This window comes from Crocodylus porosus, unplaced genomic scaffold, assembly GCF_001723895.1.
Source record: "Crocodylus porosus isolate Cpor-Errol unplaced genomic scaffold, CroPor_comp1, whole genome shotgun sequence".
Classification (NCBI taxonomy): Eukaryota; Metazoa; Chordata; order Crocodylia; family Crocodylidae; genus Crocodylus; species Crocodylus porosus.
The window spans coordinates 161,932,801-161,947,503 of NW_017728886.1; the positions used below are offsets into that span (position 1 = coordinate 161,932,801).

A 14,703-nucleotide genomic window follows, 5' to 3' on the forward strand; every position below is an offset into this window, starting at 1 on the left:
GAGGTGATCCTCCCCCTCTATGCCGCACTGGTCAGGACGCACCTGGAGCACTGCATCCAGTTCTGGGCTCCGCACTTCAAGAGGGATGTGGACAGCATGGAGAGGGTCCAAGGGAGGGCCACTCGCTTGATTAAGGGACAGCAGGGCAGGCCCTATAAGGAGAGGCTACGGGACTTGAACCTGTTCAGCCTCCAAAAGAGAAGGCTGAGGGGGGATCTAGTGGCTTGTTGCAAACTAGTCAGGGGGGATCAGCAGGCATTGGGGAAGTCACTGTTTCCCCGAGGACCACCAGGAGTGACCAGGAATAACGGTCACAAGTGGGCAGAGGGTAGGTTTAGGTTAGATATCAGGAGGTGCACTTCACGGTCAGGGTGGCTAGGGTCTGGAACCAACTTCCAAGGGATGTGGTGCAGGCTCCTACCCTGGGGGTCTTTAAGAGGAGGTTAGATGAACACCTTGCTGGGGTTGTTTGACCCCAATACTCTTTCCTGCCATGGCAGGGGGTCGGACTAGATGATCTATTCAGGTCCCTTCTGACTCTAGAAACCATGAAACTATGAAACTACAGCAGGTGGATAAATCAAAGCAAATTTTTAATGTTAACTCCATGTCAGTGGTCAGGAACCTTTAACAAGCTTCTGGCTAAAACAGCCTGGCTCAAGTCCTACATGGGCCAGGTGGTTCAGTGGCATGTTGGAGAAGAGGGTGGAGGGGTCCCTTCACTCACGCCGGGGCTATGCAGCTAGGAGCTGTGCCTGCACCACTGCTGCTACTCCCTGTACCCACTCCCTAGCTGGGGGGCAACCACCAGTTTCCAGCTGGTGGGTTGCTCTACCAGAGCTGGATGGCTGCAAACTTTGCAGTGTGAGCACAGCTAGAAGCTCCTCACTAGCTGGAATCTGCACCCACACCACAGGCAGAGGAAAGACAGGGCTGGGAGAAGTCATGGAAAGCTGCCTACTGCTGGGACCTGGCACAGCTGCTCACTGCCAACCCGGGTACAGGTACAGGCAGAGTCTTACAGCTTCACAGGCTAGAGCTAGTGGCTGTATGTTGCTGATCCCTGTTCAATACTAGCTTTATTCCAGATAACAGAGGTCACTTAACTGAAGTATGCCACTCCACAAACAGCTACTAGCAGTTCTGGAAGATCACAGAGATGCTATTTAGGTGAAAAAATATTTGTTTTTTCAATTGCTCCAGCAAAACACACTTCAGCCATAACTATAAAAATACTTGGTGCAACACTTACCATTCCATTTTTCTTTTTTAATAAACTTCATATCAACTTTCGTGGTAGCTTTCAACTTGGTCTTTTCGCTGGGATCTGAGACAGTCATCCATATGCTGAGAACTTGAAGTAACGGCATTTTGTTCCTCTGTTCTGTTTCAGATTAAATGTCTTTCTGCAACTCCTAGAAAGATTGTTTGTGAAATGAAAGTTGAGCAGGACTTCATAACCGAACATGGCACAATGCATGGAGGCTTGACAGCCACCCTGATAGATATTGTGTCAACAGCAGCATTGATGAACTCAGAAAAAGGAGTACTGGGGGTCAGTGTGGATATGAACATAACGTATGTATTGACCATACTTCCTGGAGTGTTAAGTCTTCATAGATGTCACCTTCCACATAGACTCGGCTGAATTTTCTTCCTTGTGTGCTAGTCACTATGGGACTTGAGGCTAGAATTAGAGAGGAAGGGATCTGAGCTTGAGCACTGTCTGGGGTTGTTGATACCAGCTGCCTGTAATAGGTTCATTTTAAATACCTGAATCGTCTCCAATACATGGCATATTATATATAAATCCTCATCTCTCTCTCATTCAAGGTACATATCGGGTGCTAAGTTGGGAGAAGAATTACAGATTACTGCTCAGATTCTGAAGCAAGGAAAACATATGGCCTTCACCAGCGTGGATCTAACAAACAAGGCAACAAAAAAGCTAATTGCACAAGGCAGACACACAAAGTTCATGGCGTATTGATATAAGGAGATGAAAAGAGAAACCTTTGCTGTAAGAAATCAGTATTGAACTAAATTTCTAGTTTAAACTATATCTGAAAGCTGTTAGTTAAATTATATAAAATGGGCTGGTCTCAGTTCCAAGACTAATTAGCACTAATTTTCAGTTGATTGTAGTCCTTCAGGCTTTGACTACCCTGTCAGGAATGTGGGGATTGAGGAAAAAAGTTCCAAAGAAGAATTGCCTGTTCTCTGAGGGCTCTGCTGCATGTTCAAATTAAAGCTGGATAGAAACCAGCAATAAAGTTGTTATACATTTTCAAGCACTAATTTTGTAGCTGGTTGTCTTCTTTTATAGCTGGATGCACATTTTTTGGTGCGATAATTACTTTGCACATGTGGCCAGTCTAAATTTATTGTACAATTCACCAGTCAATTGTCTGATATATGTAACGTGGGGCAGGGGCCTAACTGTTGACCCTCAGACACAGTCTGAGAACCCTCTGGACCACCTGCAAGCTGGTGATGGGGGCAGTGCAAAGGCACTCTGTGCACCACCAACACTGCCCTTGCAACAGGACTGGCCTCACTGTGGTGGCTAAATGCACAAGCGACTGTGTGCATGATGTGCTGGTGGCTTGTACCAAAATGAGTGCAGTCCAGTTGCTTGTGGGCAGGAACTTGTCCCCTGCTCAGCTGGGAAGGGGCTCCCTGCCTGCATCAAGCCCTTTAAACACGGTGCAGGTGGCAAGGGGCAAGTGGGGCATGGCCCCTTGGCTGCGGGCCCTCCTGTAGCCACAAGTTCTGCAGGATAGGATGGATCAGCCCAGTTTGTGGGCTAAGATCAAGTGGGGGCATCTGGATCCCAAAACTCTAGGCTTGGGCCTGCATGTAGGATGCCTGCCAATGGATTTCAGAGTAGCTGAAGTCCCAGGGTGAGAGCCTGGTGTGCAGGATGCTCACCAGTAGGAGCACCATACCTGGTGTTCAGAATGGTTGAATTCTGCCTGCTCAATTGATATGGGTGTTGGAAGATTGAGTGCTGCTCAGTCAATCCAATTTGGAACTGAGCTGGTTGATTTGACCTGGACCAAAAATAAAACAAGTCTTTAGTTCTAGGCAAGCAGTCATAAGGAAGTGCTGACAGCAAACCCAAAAGTCAGTTAAGACTCCCCACGAGTGACTTGGGTTTTACACAGGTGATATCAATTGGCTGCCTCAAAAAATGATCCTACGTTTTGAACACTTTTGTTGTCATTGATCCTACATTGCACAGGGGTTGAAATGATCCTGCAAACACGGTCATTATTGTACACCTGGCCAGGCTGCTCAGGAGCCACCAGCTCGGGGCTCCCTGCATTGGGCACCTGGGCTCCTGTCCTGGGAGGCAGGGCGAGGACATGGGGTAGCCCGGCCTGAGGCAGGGATTTGGATGGGAGGGGAGATGGGTGTCCCTGGGTTGCGGGGGGGGGGGCACCCAGGACAGCCCAGGGACACTCATCTCCCCTTCCCACCCCACCCGGACCCGCCGCGCTCTCCTGCGCATGCGCAGCTCTCTCCTTGGGGCCCAAGAGAGTCTGAGGTCCTGCTTACGTCACAAAGACAAAAGCGGTGCCAAGCGTTTGAAGCTGCCCAACGTTCGGCTAATGGAACGCGGAGGAGCCGGGTCTGGAACGCGGGGGCGGGGCCGAACGCTGTGGTCTCGGCTGCAGCTGCCGGGGGCGCTGCCAGGAGGCGGACGTACTTAGTCCTACCGGGGCGGGGTGTCATCGCTGCCCCAGCCCCAGACTGGGCGGGTTGGGTGCGGGGAAAGCCTGCCCCGCAGCCCTCCCTCAGTCCGGGGCTGGGACAGCGATGACACCCCAGCCCTGGCAGCGGCAAGCGCAGTCGCTCGGGAGCTCTCCGCACTTGCCCCGCCATGAGACCTGCCCTTACGCTGCAGTCCCTGCGGGAGGTGGTGAAGCGCCTCGTGGACACGCCTGGCTTCGATCGCGTGTATGACAAGGTGGAGTCCCCGGAGGCAGCTTGGGTACCTCTGCTAGCGTCTCGCCGCTTGGGACCCCTTGCTGGAGATCCCGCCGGGGTGGGGGTGGCTCTTTGCAGCCTTCAGGGCGCTGGCTGTGCTGCCGGCTTTTCCACCAAGCCAAGAGGCCGAGGCAGAGCTGTGCCCCTAAAAGGATCCGCTTCAATGGGCGTGGTCACCAGAGGGACACCCCTATGCCAGTGGAATTGGGCGATCATCAGGTCTGATCCTGCCTCCCTTTGGACGTGGGAACTGCAAGAGGATAGGGAAGAGTAGCAAAGAGACACTGCAGCATGTGCTCAGAGGGTCCCTGTCCCTTAACTGATGTGCACCAGAAACTACAGCATGACAGCTCCACCTGCGTCTGCTGCCAAGTGGAAGTGGTGCCACATTAAGCAGCACTGGATACACCTCTGCGAGGGTAAAGACTTGAACCGGAGTGGGTGGTTTTTCTAGGCCAATGGCTCTCAACCGTTTCAGAGGCCAGGTGCCCCTCTACAGGTTTTTTGGATTTGGCAGCACCCCTCACTGACAACCACCTTGTGCTACCTCCCTTTACCTCATTGTTTCTTGCCCACGTGTTGCAGCATTCTCCTACCTAGATTAGGCTTATCTGCTAAATGTGAAGCAGGCAGAAGCAGAGCCATAACTAATGAATTTTGTGGCTAGGGCCAAAGTCCCCCATGTCACTGGGGGGCATGTAATTGAGTGGGGAAGGAGGGTGGTCTTCCCTGCCCTGCACCCAGCTCCAGCCAGGTGGTGCACAGGCTGCAACAACCCAGCCTGACTCCTCCCGCTGGTGGGAAGGGCTGCGGCTGGAGCACCTACCTGCTCTTGCTACAGGTAAACTTAGCAGAGTAAACTTAACTTTACCCTTCTGTCTGTCCTGTTTATTTATACTGATATAGTGGGTTATCCATGCCAAAATAGGGAGTTAACAGAGGTCTGAGTGCTGGTGAGTTTACCCATGTAGGTGCCCTGAGCATGTCAAGCTAATCCTTCTTTCATTCTTCTTCAAAATATGAATTCAGTTCTATTACTTAAGCATTCATTGAGTTTGTAAAAAGAGTTTTGTTCCTTTGTTTCCATTTTGTGGACCACCAAGTCAGCCTATGCAATTACAGCAGACTGTAAAGTTTAAAATAAAAGTCTAGCATCATTCTGCATTAGCTTTATTCTAGGTATAAAGGTCACTTAACTGAAATAGGCTGTTGAATAATTATTTCAGCCTCACTGCAACGGGTCTGTCCTGACAAATGTCAACACTTATTTTTATGGGCAACATAAAATTTCTCCTGCAAAATATTAGTCACGATTTTATAGAAATATCTGATGAAACAATTTTAAATTGCTGTTAGTCTCTCTTTTTGCAAAAGCCCATTGCAACTTTTGGACTAGCTTTCAACTTGATCTTTTCTCCCAGAGGAACTACTGGATTTGTCATCATGCTGAGCTCTTGAAGTAACAGCAGGGGTAACTGGTGCCTCCTGAGTCTGGGTGGCAGCATAATTTGTGGGTGGGCCAAAAGCCCCATATCCACTCCTATACTTCTGTGCCATGGCTTAGTGCCCCCCCACAACACGTTGCCAGCCCACACAGCAAAAAGACTGCCCCAGTTTCGGGGGCCAATCTTGGGGGGGCATGTGCCCCCCATCCCATCCTGTCCCTCCCCTACCAGTTGCCTGTGAGTAACAGGATTGTGTTTCTGTTTGGTTTTAGATTAAACTTCTTTCTGCAACTCCTGGGAAGGTTGTATGTGAAATGAAAATTGAGGAGCAGCACACAAACAGGGCTGGCACACTGCATGGAGGCTTGGCTGCCACCCTGGTAGACGTTGTGTCAACAGTAGCATTGATTAACACAGAAAGAGGAGAAGCAGGGGTCAGTGCGGACATGAACATAACGTATGTATTGAACATGCTTGCTGCAAGAGGTTAAGCCTTCACTGCTGTCACCTTTCACCAATAGGACCTAGATCCCTTTGTTGTAGGAGGATCTAGGGTGGCTCTGAAAGACTTAGTTCTACTGAATTCAACCCAGATCTGGTTTAGGGAAAACTTCAGGTAACTCTGATGCTATTTTGAGGTGGTCTTTTAATTACAAGTTTAGTTTATGGCTCAGCTTTAGTGACAAAGTCCTGATTCTGGAGTCTTTTCATGCATTAAATTTCAAACCTGAAAAACAAGTTCTTCCAGAGGGTAGGAAGTAATATGTAGGTACAAGGGGTTAATCTGGGCTCAACTTGTTCTCTCTCTTGCATGGATGCTTTGACAAACCGGTCTCTGATCCAGGAGCCATAGGATTTGAGTTTAACCTATTAAGCAGGCCACCTTGTATAAAGCCCTTAAGTCTACTTTGACAAATGTCTACTTTGCTGTAGACTTTGTTCCTCCTAGTCTCCCACCCTCTCCAACTTTATTGTTCATGGGGGCTGGATGTTTTTGAGTGTGTATAGAAGCACCTATTTTTTTCCTTAGAGGAGCTGCCTGATGTGCAAAAGTGAAGGCAAATCAAGAAAGTTATGAGAAAACTCTAAATTCAAGTGAGACTTCTGTCAGAGTGGGAGAAAACTATGAAGTCATTAAAATCTGATAAGTAGCTTCTGTCTTGTTGAGGTTCACAGCTCCCAACAGACAGAGCTCCAATTGCAATTTGCAGCTAGGCTAGTTTATTGAAGACTTAGGAGATACTGGGGCAAAATGGGACTAGGCACTGACCTGTCAGTGTATAATTTAATACCCATTGTTTTGTTTCCAAGACGACTAGAAAGCTGCCCCCTCCCCATTTTGTTTTATCAGGGAGATGCAGTATCAATGGTAAACTTCTGTTCAAAATGGGTAAAGCAGGAGCTCTGCCAACTGATGCTGTCTCTGGAGAGGTGGGGATTTGGGCCTGGACATTTGTCTAAGAAGGCATGGGGGGTGGGGATGGTGACTCTAGCAAGTTTATTTTAAATGGATGAATGTTCTTTGGTTTGCAACATGTGTATAAACCCTTACCTGTTCATTCTCTTTCCTTCAAGGTACATATCAGCTCCTAAGATGGGAGAAGAGATACTGATTACTGGTCAGGTTATGAAGCAAGGAAGAAGAATTGCTTTCACCACCACAGATTTAACAAACAAAGCAACAGGAAAGATAGTAGCACAAGGCAGACACACAAAGTACCTGGGACCTTAGTAGAAGGAAATGATCTGTAAAGAGAGAAAGCTTTGCCTTAAGAAATCCAGTCTTGTTTTAAGGTATAACTGAAGGCTATTAGATGGCCTATATTAAATGGGCTTGGTCTCAGATCCAGTACTAATTAACACTAATTTTCAGCTAATTGTAGTCCTTGACTACTGTGCCTGAAAGCTAGAGTTTGATCTGCCATTTTTGTGTCTGAAGAGAATAAAGCAAATTTTTCAAATCAGAATTCAGCCCTGCTGGCAGGGCAGCATAGGGACGCTAGTTTTTTGGTGTCTGTGCCATGCATGTCATGAAACATGTCCTTGTCTCCAAAGGTGTCAGTTAATCACCTTTCACATGTCAAATTCAATATTAGACTGCTTTTTGTTTTGTACAACAGAATGGTATTTAAAGTAACATCATAAAGGAACAACAGGCACAGGTGATAATTCTGATTTAAATTCTGAATCAGAAGGAAGAATATGTTGCAAAAAGAAAAAACAAACATGCTTTACTTCTATTTTTACCATGAAATTCAATGGTTATTAAAAAAAAAAAAAGTCTGTCAGGTACTGTAAACGGGATTTTCACATTAATTATTTATTGGAAATCAGTTTAGCTTAATGAACACATGTATCGCATTTGGATGCTTTATTTCCTGTTACTTATTAAAAGAAATCCTGCCATCCTAGACTGCATATACCTTTGCCCCTTAGCAGTGTACATGATCTTATTTGAGTACTGAAATAAATCAACGTTCAACCTTTATCTTTGTTGGGACACTTAGTCTGCTGCCTGTGGAATTGAACAATTTTAGCTCTAAATATTTGTTGGAATTTATTCCTTGAACAGCTTATTTGAAATATTTTACATCAATCAAACTGTTTAGTTTATATGAAAAAATCAGAGTCATCAACTATTGCAGCAGGCAGGTTAGAGGAAAAGCAATAATTGTGTAAATTAAACAAGACTTCTATTGAGTTCAGTCTCTCCTACTTCCTGACATCACTTCTATTCTAAATACTCCCATCTCTTTTCCATAGGCAAAAGTAATAAAGTGCAAAGGATAGAGATTTGAAGGGGACTGAGGAAATGGAAAAACAATACAGAAGAGAAATAAGCAGAAACTACAACCTAAGCATGCAATACGGACTTTAATTGAGATTAAAAGGCAGAAGTTGTTATAAGGACTTAATTAAAATACTTTATATATAGTTTCAAATTGTTGCTCTTGATGAGACTGCCACAAGTGCATATGGAATTTTCCCACTGAAACTTAAATCCATGCTAAAAGTTGCTTTCTTGAATCAAGGTCAGAGGCTTTGGGGCAATACTGTAATAACTGGTCACATTCTATTACTTAGAATTTGTCATGTCTAAGTAATTGCAATCAAAAATGCCCAGGCATATTAAGAATTGAAAATCTGATTATGTATACAATGGTATTTGACTGGCCCAGTTGAAATGTGACACTGTTGCAGATGCTCTACTAGCAGAGGGCATGGGAAGTTTTGAGAGGTGACAATGATTTCTACTCTTCCTCCTAACAGCCTGTTCAATGTAGTGGTACAAGTACTGCCTTATGCATAAGAAAATGGGACATTGTTATTAACCAGGCCACTTATTTGGGATCAGTCCATTAAAGATTCATAAAAATGATCAGTGCAAGTGTTTTTCATTTCTCAGTTGTCTTAGGTTTAATGCAACTTGATAAATTAAAGTGATGGAGGGACTGAGAAAGGCTGATTAAAAATGGAGAGTAGGGGCCAGCAACCCCGTGCACATGTGTGGAGCATGGCATGTGAGGTCATTTTGCTTGGCACGCCACCACCAGCCTGGGCTCTAGGCAGCTGCTGCCAGCCACGAGGGCTGCTCCCAGCAGGCTACTGGGCAGCTGCAAGCCCTACCATAGTTGGCAGCAGCTACCCAGAGCCTGGGCTGGCTGCACCCAGGAGGCTATGAACATCGGCTCCGGCATTAGCTCCATGTCAGCGGGTGTGTGCCTGCGTTCCTGCCTCAGAGCAGACTTTGTCTAGTGGCCCAGGAGCCCAGCTCTGTGTGTTTGTCTGCCTCTGTCTGGTCCCATGTGTGCACACATTTGGTTCTGGTTGTGTGTGCACGTGCATCTGTTCTGGGTGTGTTCTGGTTCTCTGTGTTTGTGCACATGGTTATATGTATGCACGTCTGGTTCTCTCTCTCTCTCTCATTTGTCTCTCTTTTCTCTCTCATTGCAACATGCTCAACAAAAAGGGAATATGCAACAACAAAAGCAACATTTATGATTCTTAAATATACTAATATGCGGTGCATCCTGCCATGTACACACTCACTCACTCATTTTGTTTTTCTGGCATGCTGGCACTCCAGCACCTTCCAAGGTAGACATTGTGGTTTTTTGGCCTACCTTTGGTGTAGGGTGTTGTTCTTAATGTTAATTAATTTGAACACTTCAGCTCTGGGTCTGTATGTAGGACAGGGGTTTGTAGAGCAAAATGTCGACAGGCTGTGTGCTATGTTACTTGAAGTTAACAAGTTAAATGTTTTAAGGATCTTACAAAATTACTTTCACCATTTGTATATATTGCTAACCTATTAAGGTCCAATTTAATGAATTTAGCTTCTGTGGCATTTAACTCCTGTGTTAACTGGAAAGAGGAAGCTTAATTTATTTGGGGAAAACTAGCCTGATCAGGCGTCTATGAAGTGATACAGACATGAACGGCATGCGTCCCCAGCGGCTGTGGGGGGCACAGCTCCACTGGCAGCAGCAAGTGGGGGAGCCCCCACAGATGCCACTGGCACTCCTGCTGATGCCACCAACCAGGGGCTGGTGACCACTCACAGGCGCTGCCAACAGCATTGGCAGTGGCCAGGGGCAATCACGGACTGCTTGCAGATGGTGCTGGCAGTGGGGTGGTGAGCAGCAGCCACCCACAGGCACTGCTGACACTGGAGGCGTCTTTTTGCAGGGGGTGTACCACCACACTTAGGGGGTGTACATGCACCCCGTATGCATCGCTCCTGGGTACAGGTATTTTTTTAAATAGATTGAATTAAAAATCTACACAAAACAATGCAGTTTCAAGAGAATTTAAACTATCCTCGCTACTAGATTGTCTTTTGTAACAGTCCAGTACAGATGGTAAAAGGTGCTTTCAATGACGAGTATTGTTTCTAACAAGACAGACAAGTTACAGTACATTACAAAGGTAACAGTTTCTCAGTAACTATTTTTGGTGAGTAAAAGCTCAGCAGAGGCAGTTTACCCTAAATGAAACAAATGCTGAATTATTGCAATTCAGTTTTCACTTACCCTGGGATAGGTACAGACACAGAGCAGGTAGTGCAGAACAGCTGGTACACAGCAAGTCTGCTCCCCCTCCACCCCTTGTTCATATCCTTAGGACAAAATAGCTTTTCTAGAAAAGCTGTCATCCTGTACAGGCCTTGGGTCTGTATCTGCAGTTAGTCAGTGATGTAGTGCCCTGAGGCTGGCCCCTGTATAGATCAGCACCCATTTTCAAAACACTTGTTTTTAGTCTAGACAGAAAGAAGAACGCTGAGGAAACTCATCCAAGGGCTAAGAAGAGTGAGTGACATTAGGTAGACAAAAAGCTATTAAACAGACTTGCTTTCAGGACAAATACTCTGGCAGTAGTGGGGAGTGCACATGATATGGTATGAAGGATTATCTACTCTAGTGCACTTCTTCCCAGGTTTTGGTTATACTTCGTTTACATCACAGCTTCTAGCTTTGCACTAATTAGCTCGTATTGGAGCACTCATTCACCCTACCTGCATGCTGCCTTTATTAGTCCAAGATATAGCAGGATCTACAAATGAACAAAAATGCAATTACCCATATTTCTACAAATCTAAAATAACCCTGAATTTAAGATGACCCCCCATAATTATATTCTATACATGAAAAATTTTAAAAATTGTTATAATGCTCCATGTATAGAATCTAATTATTGGAGAGTCATCTTTCTTTCATTCCTCTCACCACTGCAGGGGGAGGCAGCAGGGAGGTCAAGCAGCTTGGCCCCTGCTTGTGCCTTTCCCTTTGCTGCCCATCTGCTCCCTGCAGCCCCTGTTCTGCACCAGCGGGTTCTGTCCCCATTCTAGCCTGAGGCACTGAGCATGGTCCCAGTCCAGCCCCATAGAAGCCATATGGACTGCACATCACTGCTATGGAGGCCAGGCTAGGGCTATGCTCAGCACCCCAGGCTGCAGCATGGATGGAGCCTGCCAACTTGGAGCAAAGATAAGGGTAGGGAAACAGAGGCAGTGCACATGACTGGGAGAAGAAACTGCAGGGGAAGAAATGTGTCCCGTTCTCCCACTGCACAAGGGAGAAAGCGGTGGCAGGGGAGGACCAGTTCCCATTGCACTTTGCCCCTTGCTGCCTCCCCCCTCCCACCACTACCTTCACAGCTGCTTCCTGGCCAGACAGGGGCCATACTCCAGGCCACAGCCAGAACCATGGTTCAGTAAGCAGTGGCAGGGGAGGGAAACAGGACAGCTGCAGCCAACTCAGAGCCCAGGTTAGGACTCAAGTTGGAACTGCAGCAGCTGCCTGCCACCCCTCTGAGGCACTGTGCTCAAAGGAGGGGATTGCTCCTGACCCTCTTCCTTTCTATAAATCCTTTTTCCTCCTCCAGAATTGGGTTGAGGTAAACTGCCATGCTTATAGCAACCACCTCTATAGAACAGAGGTATGACACCACACTGACCTTGGGTTCACAACCTTAGCTGCCCTAAAGGGTTAAGGTTCTTTTATATATTCCTAGTTCTGAACTCCAGTCAGATGAATGACCAGCTGAGGCTACTGCAAAATGGCATAATAGTGGGTGGCTGGTCTTCTCTTTGACTGAAACCTTGGTGCTTGCAGTCGTCGTTACAAATAGCAATTACAAGGTGGTCAGCTAGCTATAGTCGAGACTGGCATAGTAGTTACTTTGAGAATGAGGGGGTTACATACCCACAAAAACATTGGCACCACTCCCCTTCTGGACAGTAGAAAGTATAGGGGGTATAGAATTAGCAGTGTTATTATACCTGTTATTACACATTAGTGAAAGAGACAGAGAAAACCATAACCTAGTATTGCCTTATTATTTTGCAAGTAGGCCACTCTATTAAAGCTGACAATGCAAGGGTTTCCCCCCTGCCCCACAAAGCTTCTCTTTAAAAATGGAAAACTGGGTAAGAGACATGGGCTGTAGTCAAACTTGTTGAAATACAGGTTTCCTTTGCCAACTGCTGGGGTTAGGTTCCTGAAAGTTCCCGTGGTTGGCAAGACAAAAGACTTATGGGAAAAATGGCAGGTGACGGGCTGATGCGCAGCCACTGAAAGTTGGAGTTACTCAAAACAGTATACCACGGTAGCCAAAAGGGTATATAGAATATTAAGCATGGATACTCAAAACCATGGTTAGCAAGAGAAACCTGTATAGTGTTTCTGAAACGCACTTCACACTCTTCATCACTATTACTGCCAACAGTCTCCTCTGCTAGTGAGTCTTCTTCATGACCATGCACTGGCTTGGGCTTGAATTTCCCCTCAAAATGGCAGCAGCCGTAAAGTTTTTACATTTCAATGGAGCCTCCTCAACAATACTCCCGTACCTTATAGAAGAGCTAAGTTGCCAGACAGAGACAATGAGAAGACTACGAAAACAAAAGCAGTCTAACATGTTGCTTACTCCAGGCTAAGGAAGTGTTAGAAAAAACCCTGGTCGCTGCCAAGGTGAGGAGCAGCATCTTTCCCCAAATACCTGGCTCGACTTAAGGTATGGAAATATCTAACTGGACTGGAAGTCAATTTGCACATTAGTTAACTTCCATGTCTGTATGTTTATCTAATCTTCCATCAACTCTTTAACTTGCAGAACAAGCGCACTCTTTCACTTACAAAAAACGTTTAAGGACATTAGTAAATGACCAAACAGTAATAAAACATTGAGAGTACAGACCCTTACCTTTAGTCGTCTTGTGTATGTACATTACATGCTGTCCAACATGCCTTCTATAGGATCTTTAAGGGGCAAATTAAGGCAGGTGAATGCAAATGACCCTCTGGGCTGTTCATTGGTGGGATGCACATCTGAAGTATAGACTTCTAATATTTGAGCTGGACTGGGAGTAGCTGGATAAATACACTGAACCAGCAGATTACAAGTGCACCATCAAACCATTTTTACAGACAAACACGCACAGGTACAGAACATTCTTTGAGGCAATGTTATACATAAATACTTGAATGTGCCATATCAGAAACTTAAGTCTATATGGTTTGGATCATAATTAAGAATTGCAAAAGGCACAGAATTGTTAATGCTAATCATAAATATCACTAGGACCCACATTTCCTGGTTTTCAGTCCAGAACACCACCACCAGTTTGATAGCCATTGGCTTGCAAGTAGTCCAAGCTGGCCTGCCCTGCCCTGAAGAGTTTAGTCAGCTTAACTGCTTTGGAGTAAACAGGTTTGAGAACATACCTGGTATAACTGGAACCTTAGTAAAAGAGTATTTAAATATATTAACTGGGAAAATGACAAATCTACAGGGACTTACACAGGGACACCAGAATTACTTGTCCCCAGGACTGAACTCCACTTCTGTTTCTAATCTGGACCACAATAGTGCCAATCCTTTTCTTCTTCCTTCAGGGGTGGGGGGGAATTTAAATCTAGAAAATTTAGAACTGGTAAGACTGACTACATCCCCAACTCTGTTCTCTTTTCTGCTCAAATGCAAGACCAATCAGGTGGCAGAAATTAGCTGCTTGCACTAGCATTTTCTTGTGTGCAGTTTGGCAACAGTATGAATAAGTGAAAACAGGCTTAAAATTGAACTCATATAACCTACATGTGTCATTACTGTTTAACATACAGTACCGTTTGCCAAGACAATTTACAATTGTGGGGGAAGGGAAATTTGCTGGACAACTGTGGCAAAACTAAGGAGCAGTGTCAGTCTAAGTAGGTTAAAACCTAGTTCACATGTCAAACTCCTGGCTTCAGTTCCTTTTCATAGGCCAACCCTCATGTAAACTCTTCCACCTGTTTTGTCCCTTTATTTTTGGCTGAAAGAGTCCAGCACTGCTGTAAAACAGAAGCTATGCAACTGAATGCAGGTTTGGCATTCTGAAGCTAAAAAAGAAACACCAACAATGATACAACACAGTAGTTGTTAGATGAGCATCTTTTTCTAACAAGTCTCCCTTCCCCACTCTGATCTCCATGCATGGTCAATTTTCTAGAGTAGGCAAAAATGGTCCTGTGACTCTCAACCTACTCCAACCTACCCAAGATCCACATATCTCTGCCACCAAAACTTCCTATGTACAGGATAGGTAGTGAGTATGATATTCAAAAAGTGAATATTGGAGGGTTTTACTTCCACCCTTACGAGAGCAGCCACATACATGTTTACAGCTGTCAAAGGCTAATAACCCAAAGGATCAACCTTCTGAACTCTATTTTAGCATTTATGCACCACAGCTGCAATAAGTAATTAAATTAATAATGTCATAATA

At 45.5% G+C, this 14,703-nt stretch overlaps 2 protein-coding genes across 5 annotated transcripts in view; both read left to right on the top strand.

Annotated features, from left to right (window-relative positions):
- LOC109313361 (acyl-coenzyme A thioesterase 13-like) overlaps positions 1 to 2,181 on the top strand; it is a 5,638-nt gene extending 3,457 nt beyond the window's left edge. The window contains exons 2-3 of the mRNA XM_019539886.1: positions 1,353 to 1,578; positions 1,834 to 2,181. Coding sequence (XP_019395431.1) covers positions 1,353 to 1,578; positions 1,834 to 1,990 — 383 coding nt within the window. The 3' untranslated portion in view covers positions 1,991 to 2,181. The remainder of the gene's footprint in view (positions 1 to 1,352; positions 1,579 to 1,833) is intronic.
- A 1,604-nt stretch (positions 2,182 to 3,785) lies between these two features.
- Positions 3,786 to 7,399, top strand: LOC109316369 (acyl-coenzyme A thioesterase 13-like). 4 transcript variants are annotated; one of them, XM_019544394.1, is made up of 3 exons: positions 3,786 to 3,963; positions 5,711 to 5,899; positions 7,014 to 7,104. In XM_019544394.1, the coding sequence occupies exons 1-3, from the start codon at positions 3,823 to 3,825 to the stop codon at positions 7,029 to 7,031; spliced, it is 348 nt and encodes a 115-aa protein (XP_019399939.1). In that variant the 5' UTR covers positions 3,786 to 3,822; the 3' UTR covers positions 7,032 to 7,104. The 4 variants fall into 4 exon arrangements, 3 of the variants coding, with proteins under 3 accessions (XP_019399939.1, XP_019399924.1, XP_019399933.1); XM_019544379.1 differs by having other exon boundaries at positions 3,796 to 3,963; positions 5,711 to 5,895; positions 7,014 to 7,399; XM_019544388.1 differs by having other exon boundaries at positions 3,798 to 3,973; positions 5,711 to 5,895; positions 7,014 to 7,399.
- The last annotated feature ends 7,304 nt before the right edge of the window (positions 7,400 to 14,703 follow it).

What these genes read in the sequence shown, in the direction of transcription:
- LOC109316369 (XM_019544379.1), top strand. Translation starts at nt 3,823, where the DNA reads ATGACACCCCAGCCCTGGCAGCGGCAAGCGCAGTCGCTCGGGAGCTCT. An exon ending in ACGCCTGGCTTCGATCGCGT is followed by an intron (nt 3,964 to 5,710) that starts GTATGACAAGGT and finishes GTTTGGTTTTAG; the next exon opens with ATTAAACTTCTTTCTGCAAC. An exon ending in AGTGCGGACATGAACATAAC is followed by an intron (nt 5,896 to 7,013) that starts GTATGTATTGAA and finishes CTTTCCTTCAAG; the next exon opens with GTACATATCAGCTCCTAAGA.